General features: G+C 44.3%; 1 protein-coding gene across 1 annotated transcript; it reads left to right on the top strand.

Annotated features, from left to right (window-relative positions):
- Positions 1-283: 283 nt before the first annotated feature.
- Positions 284-18,927, top strand: LOC132406652 (glutathione S-transferase A-like). Its single transcript, XM_059992471.1, has 6 exons — positions 284-486; positions 594-659; positions 2,514-2,619; positions 5,859-5,977; positions 14,581-14,669; positions 18,635-18,927. The coding sequence occupies exons 1-6, from the start codon at positions 319-321 to the stop codon at positions 18,765-18,767; spliced, it is 681 nt and encodes a 226-aa protein (XP_059848454.1). The 5' UTR covers positions 284-318; the 3' UTR covers positions 18,768-18,927.
- The last annotated feature ends 619 nt before the right edge of the window (positions 18,928-19,546 follow it).

Below are 19,546 nucleotides of genomic sequence, written 5' to 3'. Positions count from 1 at the left end.
TTTCTCTACTTCCTTCCTAACTCCCCGTAGTCTGCTTTCAGGACCATCTCCCTTTCCCTGCCTATTATCGTTGACGGGGTAAGAGAATCTTGAACCGGGGTAAGAATGTTTAAGAATAAGAGGTCGCAGCTTCAAACATATAAACCAAAATGAAATCTCAGAGGGACGTGAGGCTCTTCGTCCGTGAATACTGTAAAGCAGAAGTGGGTACGTGGGTGGATGCCAGTAGCCATAATCTCTTTGAATGGCGTGACAGGGCGTCACGGTGATTTCCGTGATTGCAACACGGCGAGGTCAGGTGACTGAGCAGAAAGTACGATGGCGGAGCGGAGCACACTGTACTGGGGCTCGGGCTCTCCGCCCTGCTGGCGTGTCATGATCGCGCTGAAGGAGAAGCAAGTACTGGACGTCCCGCATAAACTGCTGTCCTTCGACAAACAGGAACACAAGTCACCCGAACTTCTGGCACTAAATCCCCGGGGACAAGTAAGTTTAAACCGTTCAAGGTTTCCCTTCGTGCAGAGCTGCCGGCGGGGTGGGGGTGTACTGTACCGATTACCGGGCCTTGAGTAACTGCTTTCGCTCTGTTCTAGCTCCCCACCTTCGTGTACAAAGGCAACATCGTTAACGAGTCGATGGCGGCGTGCCTGTACCTAGAGGTGAGTGTTATTACACGCCGCCATTCTCCCTCGTCGTTCCTCTACAGAGCAGGAAGTACCCAGATTGCGGATCGTCCGATTAAAGGACGAATGGAACATCCTGACCGGAGCCAAATCTGTGAAAACCGCTTCAGTGGTGGATGCAGCGAGGGCGCCTAATTGGATCAGGAAAGCATAGACTTGGTAACCTCCCAGCCCTAGCGAGTTTGGATAAATGTCCCCGCCTCTTGTTACAGTGGGGGAGATAATCTGCCCTTTACCCCAGAAGCTCAGCTAACTTTATTTAGCGATACAGCGCGGAGTAAACTACACCTCCCCAGCAACCCCCGATTAAACCCGAACCTAATCGCTGGACAACCCGCTAGGTTTTTGGACTGTGGGAGGAAACACTCGGGGAAAACTTGTAGACGGCGCCGGTTTTAAAGTGTGAACTGCGGAACGCCCCCAAGCTGCAATAGCATTGCACTAGCTGCTACATTACTGTGTGACAGGAGAAAGGACACGAGGGATGAATACAAGAATGTTTAAAAGCCACAGGTATATGGGTAGGAACGGTTAAGAAGGATATGGGCCAAACGAGGGCAAGCGGGCCATCCTGGTCAGCATGGGCAATAGGTACTGAAGGGCCTGTCTTGGCCTGAGACTTTTGTGACAGGCCTGAATAAACTGGAACACACCAGTCTGGTTCAAGGGTGCTAGCTAGGATAGCTTTTTCCTCTGAGCTCAAAGAAAATCCAGCAATGATACTGAATCTCAGAAGAAGACCTGCTTTATTTCTGTATGTTAAAATGTAAACGAGTTAGCCAGTTTTAAAAGCTGAAGTAATGAGCAAGGAGCTGTGCTGGGTGCTGGTAACCCTGCCTCTGGTAGTGACCCGGTGGCTAACTATTTGTATAATGTGTACATGGAGGATTAGCCACAGAGTGAGGACAGCTGTGAGTGGCGGTTTTGACGTTTTGTTTGACGTGAAATGAGGAGAAAATCCAAAAATCTGAGATGCAAAGGGACTTGGGAGTCCTTGTGCAGAACACCCTGAAGATTAACTTCAGTTGGTGGTGAGGAAGGTAAATGCAATGTTAGGATTCATTTCAAGAGGTCCAGAATACAATAGCAGGGATATGAGGCCTCACCTTGAGTACTGTGAATAGTTTTGGACTCCTCAACTAAGAAGAGATGTGCTGGCATTGGAGAGGGTTCAGAGGTGGTTCCCAAGGATGATTCTGGGAATGAAAGGGTTATCATACGAGGAACATTTGTTGGCTCTAGGTCTGTACTCACTGGAATTTAGAAGGAAACTGGGGAGTCTCATTGAAACAACATGCACAAAATGCTGGTGGAACACAGCAGGCCAGGCAGCATCTATAAGGAGAAGCACTGTCGACGTTTCGGGCTGAGACCCTTTGTCAGGACTAACTGAAAGGAGAGATACTAAGAGATTTGAAAGTAGTGGGGGGAGGGGGACCTTTGAATATTAAAATGCCTAGACAGAGGAGATGTGGAAAGGATGTTTCCCATAGTGGGGGAGTGCAGGACAACAGGGCACAGCCTCAGGATAGAGAGCATCCATTTAAAACAGATGCAGAGAATTTTTTTTTTTAGCCAGAGGGTGGTGAACTTGTGGAATTTATTCCACAAACTGAGGCCAGGTCATTGGGTGTATTTTAAGACAGAGCTTGATAGGTTCTTGATTGGCCACGGCATCAAAGGTTATGGGGAGTGGGGCTGAGGAGGGGCAAAAAGGATCAGCCATGATTGAATGGTGGAGCAGACTCGATAGGCCCCACAGCCTAATTCTGCTCCTATGTCTTATGGCCCCTGATGTTTCTGTGTGATGTACTTACTCTCTGTTTACAGAGTCAGTTCAAGACTCAAGGCAACCAGCTGATCCCAGACGGCCCAGCAGAGCAGGCTTTGGTTTATCAGAGGATTTTCGAGGTGGTAACTCTGCACCAGAAAATGGGTGAGTTTCTGACCATTCTCTTGTGTGTGGGTGGAGGGTGCATTCTATTCCACTGTTGAATGTGAGAAAAGCTTTTTATTTATGCCAGTTTTAAATCACTGGCCCCCCTTATCAACTGCCAATGTTTTTAACAAAGTTAGAGGCTGCATGGTGTCTATATCACCTGCTTCATGACTGGTATGAACTACTGCTGGACTAATTGCATCTAATCCTTTCCTCATGTCCATCAACCAGGCACCAAAACACCATTGGCAAAAATGTTTTTTTGCCAGAAAACCATTATCTCCACCTTAAACATTTATAATGATACAGCCTCCACCAGAATCAGAGTTAGGTCTAATATCACCTCCCTCTGGAGCAGAAAATTCACTACGTCCTGGTAAGAGAAAATTTTCTGTGCCTCAGTTTTAAACATGCTTTAGTATTCAACATATCTCAAAACTCATTGCTCACTGCCCCTTATCTTATAACTGGGACCCCTTGTTCATAACTCCCACAAGCGGAAACATATATGCAGTAGCTCAGTACTCTTCTATATTTTGCCACGACTTCACAAAGGCCATTGATGATGAAATTCACTACTATATTCACTGCATCATCACAGAGAATTACATCATTTTTGGGGAAGATGTGTTCAAAGATCTCCTTCATGTGCCTTGCACGTTACACGCTTGGGCGATCATGGCTTTCCACACTGAATGATCCCACACAGTGTTAATGATATCTCGCACACTTAGATCTGTTAGTTCTTTCACAGTGTCTGTATATTTTCTTTTTTGCCTTCCTCTTCTGCATTTCCCAGGCATACGGCCTTGTAATGTAAGGCATTCTACAGAAGATTCCGGACTACAGAGCGCACCTGATTAAAAGCCGCACGCTCTAATTTTAGAAAGAAAATCAATTTTGTACTTGTACAGGCCGCACCGGATTTTAAGCTGCAGGTGTCCCACGTTGTAATATGAGATATTTACACAGAAAGATATTACACGTGAGGATTTTTTAACTTTTAATTAAATCTGTATGGTAACATAAACAAATACATATTGCAAATGCTTTTTTTCGAACAGTGCCTGTAACACAGCTACTTTTAAATATACATACGTATCGGTAACACAAATTACGTTGCGTATACTTTTTTACTGAACAGTGCACGAACAACATTCCAATATCTCCTAACAACTGATAAAAAAAATATATATACTGCAGCCTACCAGGAAAAGTTATTGATCGCCTTCTTCATCTTCCTCCTGCGCACTAAAACCATCAAAGTCCTCTTCTTCAGTGTCCGATCTCGTCACTCACTTCAGTCTCTTCGTTGTCACTCTCACTTGAGCGCACGTGGTCCTCTTCATCACGCAGCAGTCCAGCCTTTCAAAACCCGTTGGTGATGGTGGATGTTGTGACACCGCTCCACGCATTTAGGATCCACTGGCAGACTTGAGTTAAAGATGCTCTTCGCATGCGTCCTGTTTTGGTAAAGGATTTCTTGCCGCTCGTCATCCAAGCCTCCCACTCAACGCGCAGCGCCACTTTAAATGCCCGGTTCACGCTGATGTCCAGTGGCTGCAAATACTTCGTGGTGCCCCCAGGAATCACAGCTGGAATTGAGTTTGTACTCTTGATGGCAGCTTTCACTGAACTTTCATTGTCAGCCGCTTAAAAAATCACCATCGGTGGAAGCTTTAGTCCGGATGCTGTGCAGCTCAGAACACGTAAAATGCGTTCTCTCATGGCCACTTGTTTTCAGTGTGATGGACGAGTCACCTTTTTTATTAACAGTCCGAGTGAGAGGCAGGTCAAACGTCAAAGGTACTTCATCCATATTTATGATATCATCTGGCCCGATGGAATTCTCCGCTATCTTTGTTTGAGTGAATGTGCGGAAGTTAGCAAGCTTTTCCTCGTGGTCGGGAGGGAGCTGCTAACACAGAGTCGTGCGTACCCTGACGGACAGGCCTTTTCGTCTCATAAATCTAAAACACCACGATGGCCCACCTCTAAAATCTTCGATTTTCATTTTGGTGGCGATTGCTTTAGCCTTCAGTCTGATCTGCACGGTGGAAACACCGCGGCCGCCTGCTCTCTGTGTGTTAACCCAGTCTTCAAGAAAGTTTTCAAGTTCGGACCATCTGCTATGATTACCTCTGAAAGCTTTTGTCGTCTTTTTGCATTGACTCAGTTCTTCTCGCTGGCGTCTCCACCGTCTCACCATCGATTCATTTATGCCAAGATTATGTGCAGCAGCTCGATTTCCTTCTTCAACCGCTAGATTGATCGCCTTTAACTTAAAAGCTGCATCATATGCTTTTCTTCGAGTGTTTTCCATGTTGATGAGGGTGAGTACAAATGACTGATTTACAATAATTTAATTGTGAAAGTGCGCTTGATTTATCGTACAATTTCATTGGACCTCTGTGAACTACTCATCAATTTTATTGGTCTACTGTTATGAGGCAAAATGTTTTTGGCGGCATGAAAAAAAAACATGCATTAGCCGCACCGTAGTATAGGCCGCAGTGTTCAAAGCGTGGGAAAAAAGTAGCGTCTTATAGTCCGGAATTTACGGTATTTCTCCCTTTCTGATGACATGGCTACAAAGATCAAGACCCCAAATCTGGCATAACCTACCTGCCCTCCAGTGTTCTTCTGAGGCATCTTACAACAGGCCTCTTGAGGAATTGGAGCGAGCGCCGATAGCAGTATTCGCTCCGTGGTGACTTGTGTCCTCCACTGGTGGGTGGTCTCTCTCCCTCTCCCTCTCCCTCTCCCCCTCCCCCTCCCATATCTCCTGACCCCCAAACTCCCCGAACACACATCCCATTTGTAGATCTGTCATCAGGAGAACAAATTCAATGAAGTGCTTGAAATCCCTTTGGGGGAACTAAGTATCTTCTGACTCCTGCGAATCCCTGGCAACAGCCACTCAAAGTGGAGGAGGAGGGTTTGCGTGGTACTGAGAGCCTTCTGTTCATACTTAATGGAGAGCTTGCCAGAGCAGCAGACAGTGCACTTCTCAGACTAACCAAGCACTCGTCATATTAGTCACCTCAATCTACCGAACTGGAGTGGAGTTAGTCATCTTCCATCCCAAGCAGCTGCTTCAGTGGAGTGGTGGTGGTGAGAGGCAGTGAAGGGGCAGTCTGCTAGCAGGGCCTGAGGGAAGGGGCAGTGGGAGGAGCTTCTCTTCACAGTTCCTGGGCACAGGGATGGTTCTAACCTCACTGTCCTTCTGCCCACAGCTGACTTTCTCTTCTACAACTGGAGAGTTCCAGAGTCCGAACGACATGAAACAGCACTGGCAAGGAACAAGTCTTTGCTGACCACAGAGTTTAAACTCTGGGAAGGATATCTGGAGAAGGTACGACCATATATCTCAAAGCTGATGACAGATGATGCAATGTTGCCATAGTTAAATTCCAGTTAGAACAGAAAGTAGTTGCAGAACCAGGTTATTGGGCCCATGGAGGCTATTCTGTCCTTCAACACAGTAATGGATGATCCTCCACACTGTACCACGTTCTGTATGTTCCCATTCTCGATTCACAGCTTTTAAACACTTACACATCGTCCTCTTCGAATATATTCAGCAACTTAGACTGCACTGTCTTCCCTCACAAAAAGAGCAATATGCTAATCACCTTCCAGTTGAATAAATTTCTACTCTCCACAATCCTAAATATCATTCCCCACATCCCAAGTCTATCCCAGGAGATTTACAGTTGCCAAAAAATTTGTGAACCCTTCGCAATTTCCTGGTTTTCTGCATTAATTGTTCATAAAATATGGTAATTGCATAGCATTCACAAACCTTTTTCTTGCAACTGTATGTTTCAGGGAAATATCCTCTTAGTACTCTCAACTTCAGTAAAGACAAATGGCAGTACTCCATCATCTGAGTGGGTTAGGTGATACTTCCTTTCATTGCTTGTGCTTCATTCATCCTTTGTTAGGTAAGGAGAACAGCACTGCACACATAACTCCAGGTTTGTTTCCACCAAGATCCTGTATAACTGTAGTTAGACATCTGCAAAATGCTGGAGGAACTCAGCAGGTCAGGAATCCTGATGCAGGATGAGTTTCCAGCATATGTAGAGTCTCTTATGTTTGGAGTTAGACATTTTGTATGCTGAACCATCTGCTAAGAAGGCCAATGTATCATTTGTCTTTACTGAACTCTTATTGATTCATCTACAAGTCAGTGACTTTCCCAATCCTTGTTGCTGACAAACTTGACAACATTCTTCTACATCATCTGAGTTCCATGCTCTTCGCAATTCATAATCTCACCCAATTTGTTGTCCTTGGTAAAGCTGAAAGCATTACCTCGATATAAATGATAAAATTTGGAGACCAAAGCACTGGCTGCTGTGGCACACCACCAGTGACTGTAGACCAGCCCAGTAAAGACCATTTTGTGGGAGAAGCCTGCAATATAGGCATTCAAGTAAGAGAAATTCCCCCTTATAAAATTCGCAAATCACTACCAGAAAGTTGTGATACTGGTGAAATTCACTCTCGTGAATTAAAATGGCAATAAAGTCTATAAACAACCTTGCTTTTGCAACTCATTTGTGGATGCATACATAGATGATGTGGCATGGACTGTTTTCTGGGGATGTAATCTCACCCCCTCAGCTTAACTCAGCAATTACCCATGTTTCGCTTTTGCTTCCTTCCACCAACTAGCTTTTGATATGTGCCAGCATCTCACCCACAATCCCATGTTCTTTAATATTATGCTTGAACATTTTATGTGGACTTTTTTTGCAAATCCAGGTACACTGCACCCACTGGTCTCCCCTTGTCTGTTCCATAATTCTGTCTTTTTAAAAAAAAACTTCAGTAGGTTTTACAAACAATATTTTCTTCCAGTAATCAATGTTCAATTGGTCTAATGCTGCAGAAATTTCCCAAGTGTCCTATTAATTTTATTGGTTCTAATAATCTTCAGCATTTTTGCCACTGCTGATGTTAAACTAAATATTCCATGCTTCCCTGTTTTCTGTCTGCATTCTTTTGAAATGGTGGGATTACATTTACCACACTTCAGTCCATGGGGTTCTGGAAAATGCCCATTATTTCCATGACAATTCTGGGCTACAGATCATCAGACCCTGAAGATCTATAAACATTGTATTCTTACTGATACTAATTTGTCTTGTTCTTCACCTTTTGGTTCTTGGTTTCTGAGCAATTTTAGGAAGTTGGTTCTCTCATTTTCAGTGAAGATAATACCAAAGTATTTGTTGAATTGTTCTTCCAATTCACATTATCAACTTTTATTATTTCTGGTTGCATGGGACTCCACTATTTTTTTTTGTTTTAGGTATTTGTAAAAGCTTTGGTACTTCAGTTTTCTGCTGTCTGCAAATTTACACATTTTATTTTTGATCTCATTATCAATTTCTTTGCCATTCATTGGAATTTAAAAATTGAACCTTTAGCAATCTGCCTTTGATCTAAAACTATCCTTAATGCATTTTGTTAATCTTTTTCTTTCAGTATTCACCTCAGAAACAACTTTATTAACTGTTGCTTTTCTTGCATTTATTTCACAATTGTCGGCCATTGTCCACCTACTGTCAGACCTTTAAAGCTCACTATTTCTAAAGTAAGCATTATAGGCTTCATACTTCATAATTTCTTCTGTTTAGATTGAGAACCTTAGTTTTGCATCGAGCCATTATGATCACTCTTCTGTAAAGGACCCAACTCAACAGTTGCAGTTACCTTTTCTCATTTCCTATCTAAGGATTAGTCGGCCAGTGGTACCGTGGCTTCCACACCGGACTTCAAGGCAAGTAGTCCTGCGTTTGAATCCGGCCAGCTCCTTGCACACTTTCCATTCATGCTAGGTTATGCGTCAAGCTAGCAACTTGGCCTTGTTTTTTAAAAAACACAAAAATGCAAAAGAAATGGCAAAGTTGCTGCCCAATGTACCTCAAGGCACAGAAAGGAACAACAAAAAAAATGAGTTTAGGATTGCCTACTCCCTAGTTAGAAGTTCAATGTTTTCATTCAAAAATCCATCCCAGCCTCATGGAATTAATTCTTCTTACGCTAGGTTGGCCAGTCCATTGATTAAGGCACTGAATACAAGTGTAGAGATGTCATGTTAAGGGTGCATAGAACATTAGTTTGGTTGACCACTGCTTTGAGGCCCGGCCACCACATTGCAAAGAACGAATGGATGCCGTAGAGATTTATAAGGGCATCAACAGGACCAGAGAACTTTAACCATGAGTGGTTGTTTGCTTTAAAAGTAAGGATAGAAGAGAAATTTGCATCATAGAATAGTACAGCACAGGAGCAGACCCTTCAGTGCATGATGTTTGATACCAAACTAGTTACGCTAATGACATATAATCCCTTCTGCCTATATGGTCAGTATCCCTCGGCATGTTCACATCTAAGCCTCTGAAATGCGTCAATTGTATGCATCTCCAGCACCTACCCTGACAGTGTATTGGAGGCACCCACTATACTCTCTCTAGGGGGAGAAAGTGCCCTGCACATCTCCTTTGACCTTGCCTCTCATAATAAGTGCATGCACTCTGCTCATAGACACTTGGACCCTGGGTAAAAGATGCGACTGTCGCCACTGTCAGTCTCAATTTAATTCCATAATCATCTGTCCTCAGCCTCTGCCGCTCCGGAGAATAAAATCCCAGCTTGTGAAATTCTCGTCAAAGCTCCAAACCAGGAAGTATCCTGGAAAAGCACCTCTGCACCCTCTCCACATCCTTCCAAACTAAGGCAACCAGAGCTGTCTGCTCTGACTGCAGTTAACAGCATTTTGTAAAGCTGGAGAACAACTTTCTGGCTCATGAGCTCAGTGCCTCATCTAATGACGGCTCTACTACTCTTAACAACTTGTGTAGCCACTTTTAGGTGCTGACTGATCCTTTGGCATTATTCCACACTATCCACAACGTCATCAGTCTTTTGCGTTATTAGCAGGCTTAGTAACGTACCAATTGATATTTTCCTCCAAGTCACTCATAATAATCACAAACATCAGTTGTCAGTACGGATCTCCGTAGAACACCACTAATCATAGATCTCCAGCCAGAGTAAATACCGTTGACTTTATCCTCTTGTCTTTTATGGACAAGCCAATCCTGAATTGAGACAGCCAAATCACTGTGGATCCCATCTATCGGAACCTTCCTGAACAATAAAAAATAAGGGATCTTGTCAAATGCCTATCTAAAACCTACGTAGACAACATCCAATGCTCAAACTTCAGTGATCACTTTCATCACCTTGTTGAACTCGCTAAGATGTAGCGTGCCCTGTGCAGAGCCGTGCTGACTGTCACTGCACATAAATCCTTTCCCTAAGGATCATCTCCAATAGATTCCCTGCCACTGGGGTGAGATTCACCAGTCTGCACTTTCTGGAATTATCCCCATTTCCCTTCTTGAACAAAGGAATAAAATTAGCTGCACACCAGTCCTCTGGGACCTTACCTGTTGTTAGAGAGGATAAAGGAACTTGGCCAAGGCCCCAAAATCTCATCTCTTGTCTTTCAATATCCCATCAGGTTTTGGAGACTTATCCACCTTTATGTTCTTTAAGAGATCTAACACTATTTCTTCACTTTGTGTAAGTAAATTCTGAAAATGTTCCCATGGACTGGATCTTCCAGTTGCTCTGATGTTGAAGGATGCTCTCTGGGAACTCTGGCTGGTTCCTGTTTGATTGCAAGTTTTAATGTTGATTGAAGGAACCTTAGAAACATAGAAAATAGGTGCAGGAGTAGGCCGTTCGGCCCTTCGAGCCTGCACCACCATTCGGTATGATCATGGCTGATCATCCAACTCAAAACCCTGTACCTGCTTTCTCTCCATACCCCCTGATCCCTTTAGCCACAAAGGCCATATCTAACTTCCTCTTAAATATAGCCAATGAACTGGCCTCAACTGTTTCCTGTGGCAGAGAATTCCACAGATTCACCACTCTCTGTGTGAAGAAGTTTTTCCTCATCTTGGTCCTTTATCCTTAAACTGTGACCCCTCGTTCTGGACTTCCCCTACATCAGAAACAATCTTCCTGCATCTAGCCCGTCCAATCCCTTTAGAATTTTATACGTTTCAATAAGATCCCCCCTCAATCTTCTAAATTCCAGTGAGTACAAGCCTAGTTTATCCAGTCTTTCTTCATATGTCCTGCCATCCCAGGAATCAATCTGGTGAACCTTCTTTGTACTCCCTCTATGGCAAGAATGACTTTCCTCAGATTAGGGGACCAAAACTGCACACAATACACTAGGTGCGGTCTCACCAAGGCCTTGTACAACTGCAGTAGAACCTCCCTGCTCCTGTACTCAAATCCTTTTGCTATGAATGCCAACATACCATTTGCCTTTTTCACCACCTGCTGTACCTGCATGCCCACCTTCAATGACTGGTGTACAATGACACCCAGGTCTCATTGCACCTCCCCTTTTCCTAATCGGCCACCATTCAGATAATAATCTGTTTTCCTGTTCTTGCAACCAAAGTGGATAACCTCACATTTATCCACATTAAATTGCATCTGCCATGAATTTGCCCACTCACCTAACCTATCCAAGTCACCCTGCATCCTCTTAGCATCCTCCTCACAGTTAACACCGTCGCCCAGCTTCGTGTCATCGGCAAACTTGGAGATGCTGCATTTAATTCCCTCATCTAAATCATTAATATATATTGTAAACAACTGGGGTCCCAGCACTGAGCCATGCGGTACCCCACTAGTCACTGCCTGCCATTCTGAAAAGGTCCCGTTTACCCCCACTCTTTGCTTCCTATCTGCCAACCAATTCTCTATTCACATCAATACCATACCTGCAATACCGTGTGCTATAAGTTTGCACACTAATCTCCTGTGTGGGATCTTGTCAAAAGCCTTTTGAAAATCTAAAGATACCACATCCACTGGCTCTCCCCTATCCACTCTACTAGTTGCATCTTCAAAAAATTCTATAAGATTCGTCAGACACGATTTTCCTTTCACAAATCCATGCTGACTTTGTCCGATGATTTCACCTCTTTCCAAATGTGCTGTTATCACATCTTTGATAACCGACTCCAGCATTTTCCCCACCACCGATGTCAGACTAACCAGTCTATAATTCCCCGGTTTCTCTCTCCCTCCTTTTTTAAAAAGTGGGGTTACATTAGCCACCCTCCAATCCTCAGGAACTGATCCAGAATCTAAGGAGTTTTGAAAAATTATCACTAATGCATCCACTATTTCTTGGGCTACTTCCTTAAGCACGCTGAGATGCAGACCATCTGGCCCTGGGGATTTATCTGCCTTTAATCCCTTCAATTTACCTAACACCACTTCCCTACTAACATGTATTTCCCTCAGTTCCTCCATCTCACTAGACCCTCGGTCCCTTACTATTTCCGGAAGATTATTTATGTCGTCTTTCGTGAAGACAGAACCAAAGTAGTTATTCAATTGGTCTGCCATGTCTTTGTTCCCTATGATCAATTGACCTGTTTCTGACTGTAAAGGACCTACATTTGTCTCGACCAATCTTTTTGTTTTCACTTATCTATAAAAGCTTTTACAGTCAGTTTTTATGTTCCCTGCCAGCTTTCTCTCATAATCTTTTTTCCCTTTCCTAATTAAGCCCTTTGTCCTCCTCTGCTGGTCTCTGAATTTCTCCCAGTCCTCAGGTGTGCTGTTTTTTTTTGCTAATTTATATGTTTCTTCTTTGGACTTGATACTATCCCTAATTTCCCTTGTCAGCCTCGGGTGCACTAACTTCCCTGGTTTATTCTTTTGCCAAACTGGGATGAACAATTGTTGTAGTTCATCCATGCGATCTTTAAATGCTTGCCATTGCATATCCACCGTCAACCCTTTAAGTATCATTTGCCAGTCTATCTTAGCTAATTCATGTCTCATACCTTCAAAGTTACCCTTCTTTAAGTTCAGAACTTTTGTTTCTGAATTAACTGTGTCACTCTCCATCTTAATGAAGAATTCCACCATATTTTGGTCACTCTTACCCAAGGGGCCTCGCACAACAAGATTGCTAACTAATTGCTTCCTCATTGCCAATCTAGAATGGCCTGCTCTCTAGTTGGTTCCTCGACATGTTGGTTCAGAAAACCATCCTGCATTCATTCCAAGAAATCCTCTTCCTCAGCACCCTTACCAATTTGGTTCACCCAATCTATATGTAGATTGAAGTCACCCATTATAACTACTGTTCCTTTTTTGCACGCATTTCTAATTTCCTGTTTAATGCCATCCCCAACCTCACTACTACTGTTAGGTGGCCTGTACACAACTCCCACCTACGTTTTCTGCCCCTTAGTGTTATGCAGCTCTACCCATATCGATTCCACATCCTCCAGGCTAATGTCCTTCCTTTCTATTGCATTAATCTCCTCTCTAACCAGCAATGCTACCCCACCTCCTTTTCTATCCCTCCTGAATATTGAATATCCCTGGATGTTGAGCTCCCATCCTTGGTCACCCTGGAGCCATGTCTCTGTGATCCCAACTATATCATATTCATTAATAACTATCTGCACATTCAATTCATCCACCTTGTTACGAGTGCTCCTCGCATTGACACACAAAGCCTTCAGGCTTGTTTTTACAACACTCTTAGCCCTTATACAATTATGTTGAAAAGTGGCCCTTTTTTCTTTTTGCCCTGGATTTGCCTGCCTGCCACTTTTACTTTTCAGCTTACTACTTTTTGCTTCTACCCTCATTTTGCACCCCTCTGTCTCTCTCCATTTGTTCCCATCCCCCTGCCACATTAGTTTAAAGCCTCCTGAACAGCAGTAGCAAATGCTCCCCCTAGGACATCGGTTCCAGTCCAGCCCAGGTGCAGATCGTCCTGTTTGTACAAGTCCCACCTCCCCCAGAACTGGTTCCAATGCCCCAGAAATTTGAATCCCTCCCCCTTGCACCATTTTTCAAGCCACGTATTCATCTGAAATATCCTCCTATTTCTACTCTGACTAGCACGTGGCACTGGTAGTAATCCAGAGATTATTACCATTGTGGTCCTACTTTTTAGTTTATCTCCTAACTCCCGAAATTCACCTTGAAGGACCTCATCCTGGTTTTTACCTATATCGTTAGTACCTATGTGCACCACAACCACTGGCTGTTCACCCTCCCATTCCAGAATGTCCTGCAGCCGCTCAGAGATATCCTTGACCCTTGCACCAGGGAGGCAACATACCATCCTGGAGTCTCGTTTGAGGCCGCAGAAACGTCTATCTATTCCCCTTACAATCGAATCCCCTATCACTATAGCTCTCCCACTCCTTTTCCTTCCCTCCTGTGCCACAGAGCCACCCGTGGTGCAATGAACTCAGCTGCTGCTGCCTTCCCCTGATGAGACATCTCCCCTAACAGTATCCAAAACAGTATTTTCTGTTTAGGAGGGAGATCTCAGGGGACTCCTGCACTACCTGTCTATGCTACGTTGTCTAGTGGCCACCCCTTCCCTCTCTGTCTGTGTAGCCTTTACCTGCGGTGTGGCCAACTCACTGAACGTGCTATTCACGACTTTCTCAGCATCGCGGATGCTCCAGTATGAATCCAATCACAGTTCCAGTCGCTCAATGCGGTCTGCCAGAAGCTGCAGCTGGACACACTTCCTGCACACATCGTCACCAGGAACACTGGAAGTATCCCTGATTTCCCACATGCTGCAGGACGAACAAACCACAGGGCCGATCTCAGCTGCCATGACCTACCCAGTACTTGCCTCTAACCTTCCACTAATATTGACAGTTGGGTAGCAGTCACAGGCAAGACTTGGAGGATAGAACTTCAGTGTTTTACTTATAGTAGTTTATCCAAAGAACAGGTGCCTGCAAAAGCACTTCCCATGGGCCTGAGAGGGAAAGGGATCAGGTTAACCTCTCGTATCACCACAGTGTCTGCCTTATGCATCGGAGTGTACCTGACTGCCTTCTTTCCTGCCTGCAGATGGGACCACGCTCATATATAGCAGGGAAGAACTTCACCATGGCTGATATTATGTTATTTCCACATCTGGCCTTCTGCGTCCGATTTGGGTAAGTACTGACTGTCACTAGGCCTGTCTACTGGTGATGAGGTTGATCAGACAAACCTTCGGGTGCTGGTGACCTCACTGAGCTGAGATTTCCTGCCCAGCCAGTGGGTCAATCCTGTTTTGAACCCCATTTCTATATTCCTTTGTGACACAAGGCAATTCAGCTCATTGTGCTGACTGGCTCTGTGTACTTTTCTTCCCCACCGCTTATCCCCAAGACCTAATGTCACCATTATCTCCTCCTAGATTCTTCCCCCACATACCACAGGCACTTTACAGATGCTGGCTCTCCTATCAATCCTTTGAGATTGGGAGGAAACCAGAGCACCCGGAGGAGTCCCTGGAGGTTACGGAGTGGATGTGTAATCTCCACACGGATAGCAGGTTCAGATCCGGGCCTCTGGAACTATGAGACAGCAGCTCTGAATGCCACACTGATCGTGCCAGGCTAATGAGGTAAAGCCAGCCTATTTGTGGGAGATGCCCGGCAGGTGTTTCGAATGTATGAAAGCACTGTGAAGAGGGTAACACATCTCAAAGTGGGATGTGATGTTGAGAACTGAACAATGGTGCTGACAAGTTTTGAAGAAATAGTGTGTTGGCATTTTAATCAGCAACTGGATTCCAAGTGGTTCACTGCCACAGAATTGATTATTTTTAAAAGGTTAAATCTCAAGATCTTCTATGGGCAGTTGTCCATGCCAGTGCTAATGAGATGTGTCCAACTAGGCTCCATGGAAAAGGCAGTCTTCTCACTGATATGTTTTATAACCAGTGGTGTCCAGTCGAGGTGATCTGCAAGTGAGAACTCACCCCAAACCAAACCAGCTGCTCCAGCTGGTGGTAAGGAGTGTTTGACTGTGTTCTGTGGCAGATCCTTGAACTCTAACCAGAAATGTTGTTCCCTACAGTGAGAAATTTGTTCTGTTTGTCTATTATATGCAGTGTCAGGAAGTGCATGGTCACGCCCTTTGGTACAAAAAATGAAAGGGTCAACTATTTTCTAAATGGAGAGAAAGTACAAAAAAACCTGTAGTGCAAAGGGTCTTGGGAGTCCTTGTGCAGGACTTCCTAACGGTTAACTTGCAGGTTGAGTCTGTGGTGAGGAAGGCCAATGCGATATTAGCATTCATTTCTAGAGGACAAGGTTATAAAAGCAAGGGTGTAATGTTGACACTTTATGAAGCACTGCAAGGCCTCACTTGGAGTATCGTGTGTGGTTTTGGGTGCCTTACCTTAGAAACTGGAGAGGATTCAAACAAGGTTGACAAAAATGATTCCAGGTTTGAACGGCTTGTCATATGAAGACCATTTGATGGCTTGAGGCCTGTATTCAGTAGAATTCAGAAGAATGAGTGGTGATCTAATTGAAACTTATCAAATGGCGAAAGGCCTTGACTGAGTGTATGTGCAAAGGATGCTTCCTATAGTGGGAGAGTGTAAGACCAGAGGACACAGCCTCAGAATAGAGGGGTGTTCTTTAGAACAGAGATGAGGAGGATTTTCTTTAGCCCTTGAGTAGTGAATCTTGGAATTCTTTGCCACAAGCAGGTGTGGAGGCCAAATCTTTATGCATATTTAAGTCAGAGGTTGATAGATTCTTGATTGGTCAGGGCATGAAGGGATATGAGGGGTGAAGGCAGGAAAATTGGGGCTGAGAGGAAAATGGACCAAGCATGATGAAATGGCAGAGCAGATTTGATGGGCCTAATGACTTAATTCTGCTCCTATATCTTAAGGTCTTATGGTCTGTTATCAGTGGTACAGAGCCTGCACTGAGTGCTGCATCTCACTGCTGTCTATGCAGCATCTCTGCAGATAAAGATTGTCATAGTTTGGGGTCCAGGTCCCGTCTCAGTCTTGCACAGATGCTAGCTGACACGCTGAGTTGCTCCAGATCTGAGCACCTGCAGTCTCTTGTGCACAATGTCCTATTGTTCACGGTGAACATTAGCACTGCAATCCACCACAGGTGGCTGCCCTTCCCTCTGGTCCTTGCTGCCCAACCTGACTGCTGTGCACTCTCAATCCTTCACAATCCTTGCACCTTCAGGCGAGTACCTCTCACAAATTCATTTCCTTCAGCACCACACCATCCATCCTCCTATAGACTGAGAACCAGGCAGTTTATGTAGTGCTGTGTGTTGAGCTTCTAGCCATCATTTTAGGTACTGCTTCAACCCACTGTGCCTTACACCCTCTCACTTCCATCAGACTTTGAGAGGTCTGGTGTCAGTGTTTACTGGCACTAAGCACCTTGGAACATTTGGCTGTTAATTAAATTCTATTTGCTGGGATTTCTGATACAGGTGTTGTCAGTCACTTCCCTGTTGGACTTGAATTTCTGGTAGGCTGATCCTGAGGATTAAGATGCATGGGATTCACAATTATCTGGTAGTTTGGATTCAGAGTTGGCTTGCCTACAGGACATAGAGTAATGGTGGGGGTGAGGTATTCAGGCTGAAAGTCTGTAAGTACTGGTGTTCCACATGGATTGGTGCTGGGACTTCTTGTATATAATCATAGATGAGAATGGAGATGGTGGGGTTAGTAAGTTTGCAAGTGATGTGAATATTAATGGAATTGTGGACAGTGAAGAAGGTTGAAATGGGTGAGCAAGTGGCACATGATGCTTAACCTGGGCAAGTGTGAAGAGTGTACATTGGCAGGTGAAATGTAAATGTTGGAAGTAAAATCTCATTTAATGACAGAATCTGTAACATTGATGTGCACAAGGATCTTTGGGTCTGTCGACAGCTCGTTGAAAGAAGCCAGAGAAGTTGATACGGTGGTTAAAAAGACGTGGCATGTTTGTCTTCATTGGCTGGGGCATTGAGTTTCAGGATAAGAAAATAATGTTACAGCTCTGGAAAAGTTTGGTGAGGTCACACTTTAAGTTTTGTATGCAGTTATAGACTTCACCATTACAGGAAGAATGTCAAATCTCTGGAAAAGACACACAAGAGGTTTACCAGCATGCTGCCTATAAAGAGAGGTTGGACAAATTTAGATTGTTTTCTCTGGAGAATGGAGACCTAATAGATTTTTTTTTATTATGAAAGCTGTACATAGGGTAGACAATCAAAATCTATTTCTGAGGGTAGAAAGGTTAGATCCTAGAGGACATGCATTTAGGTCGGGAGGACTAACATTTAAAGGATATTTCTGAGGGATTGTTTTTAATACAGTGTAGGTCGTGTGGAAAATAGGCTGTCAGGGATAATGGTGGAAGCAGACATGATAGTGGTGTCCTACAGAGTTTTAGATAGATCATTTATTCAGTTCTGTGCAAAAGGCTTAGGCATATAGGTATGTATGTGTGTTTATATGTATGTATGTGTGTATATACAGCCATGGTGCCTAAGACTTTTGCACAGTACTGTATCTGTAGGTGTGCAGTGGAGAACAAGTTTATAAATCTGGCAGGAGCAAAGGATGTTGGGAATGGTGAGGATGGAGCACAGAGGGAGGGGTATGGGACAGGTGGCGGAAATGAGTGCTGCAGGCTGAGTGGCACAGTGCAGACACACCCAGCCCTGTGACACTAGGCAAGGTTATTTAATTCCAAACAATTGGTTTATCGAGCATTAAAAATTATCTCTCTGGTGCTTTTCACTCCTTCCCCTTTTCCCAGCTATGATTCTCCTCTCCCTGCCTCCTTCCGACTCTCAGCTGACAATAGAGACCCATTTCAGAATCAGGTTTTTCATTGCTCACATATGTCATGAAACTTGTTGGGTTTTTTTCACAACAGCAGCAGTACAGTGCAATGCATAAAATTATTTCAATACTGTGCAAAAGTCTTGGGCATATATAAATAGCTAGGGTTCCTTATACATTTGCACAGTACTGTAAATATGCAGGGAGAGGATCCTGTACAAGTAGAAGAGATTTGGTTTAATTTAGCATCATGTTTCATACAAACATCGTTTGTTGAAGGGACTGTTCTGTGCTCTTTGATTCCAGACTCTCTCAAAAGAGGTATCCCAATCTGCTGGATTACTACAACCGAGTGAAGGAGCGCCCGAGTATCCAGACAACCTGGCCCCCTCACTGGAAGGAAAACCCTCCAACCATGGACTCTCTGAAGGATGCCTGAAGATCCTGTTCTCACCAGATGTGCTGATGTACAGACAGACACATTCCATGTGGGCTGCCAGGTAGCTCACATTCATACATATCTAATGAATAGTACTGACATATTCTAGAGGAGGGGCTGATTCAAAGTTTTGAATAAATTCCACAAGATTTATTGAGAACATGAGTGATGGTTATTGTGTCAGACATGAAAGTTACTTGAAGGGTTTATTTGTGAACCAAGTTTAACCCATGCTGAACAGCTGTTTACCTGTTCACTGAGCTTCTTTGACAGATGTTGGTGCTGTTCGAGCATTGCTGCTCTGCCTGTTCTCTCACAGCCCACAACATGCAGTGAGAACAATTGGAATCGCCTGTGCTGTCAACCCATCAGCAGATAGACATTGCAAATACACTTGTCCAGTTTGTCAGAGCAACTGCCCAGTGCAAGGTGTTTGCTGTAGCCTCACAAAAGGCTACCAGAAGAGGGGGAGAGAGTGAAATAACGAGCAGAGAGGTTGATTGGTAACAGGCGAAAGGACTGGAGGATGGGGAGTCTGATAGGAGACGTTAGAAGACCACGGAAGAAAGGGAAGAAGGAGGAGCACCAGACGGAGGTGATGAGCAGGTAAGGAGAAAAGGTGAGAGAGGGAAACTGGGACGGGGAATGGTGAAAAGGGTTGGGGGCAATTACCAGAAGTTGGAGAAGTCGATGTTCATGCCATCAGTTTGGAGGGTAGCCGGGTGGAATATAAAGTGTTGCTCCTCCAACCTGAGTGTGCCCTCATTGCAGCAGTATAG

The sequence above is a fragment of the Hypanus sabinus genome, chromosome 17, assembly GCF_030144855.1.
Source record: "Hypanus sabinus isolate sHypSab1 chromosome 17, sHypSab1.hap1, whole genome shotgun sequence".
Lineage (NCBI taxonomy): Eukaryota > Metazoa > Chordata > Chondrichthyes > Myliobatiformes > Dasyatidae > Hypanus > Hypanus sabinus.
This window is presented reverse-complemented; position numbering and strand designations above follow the sequence as displayed.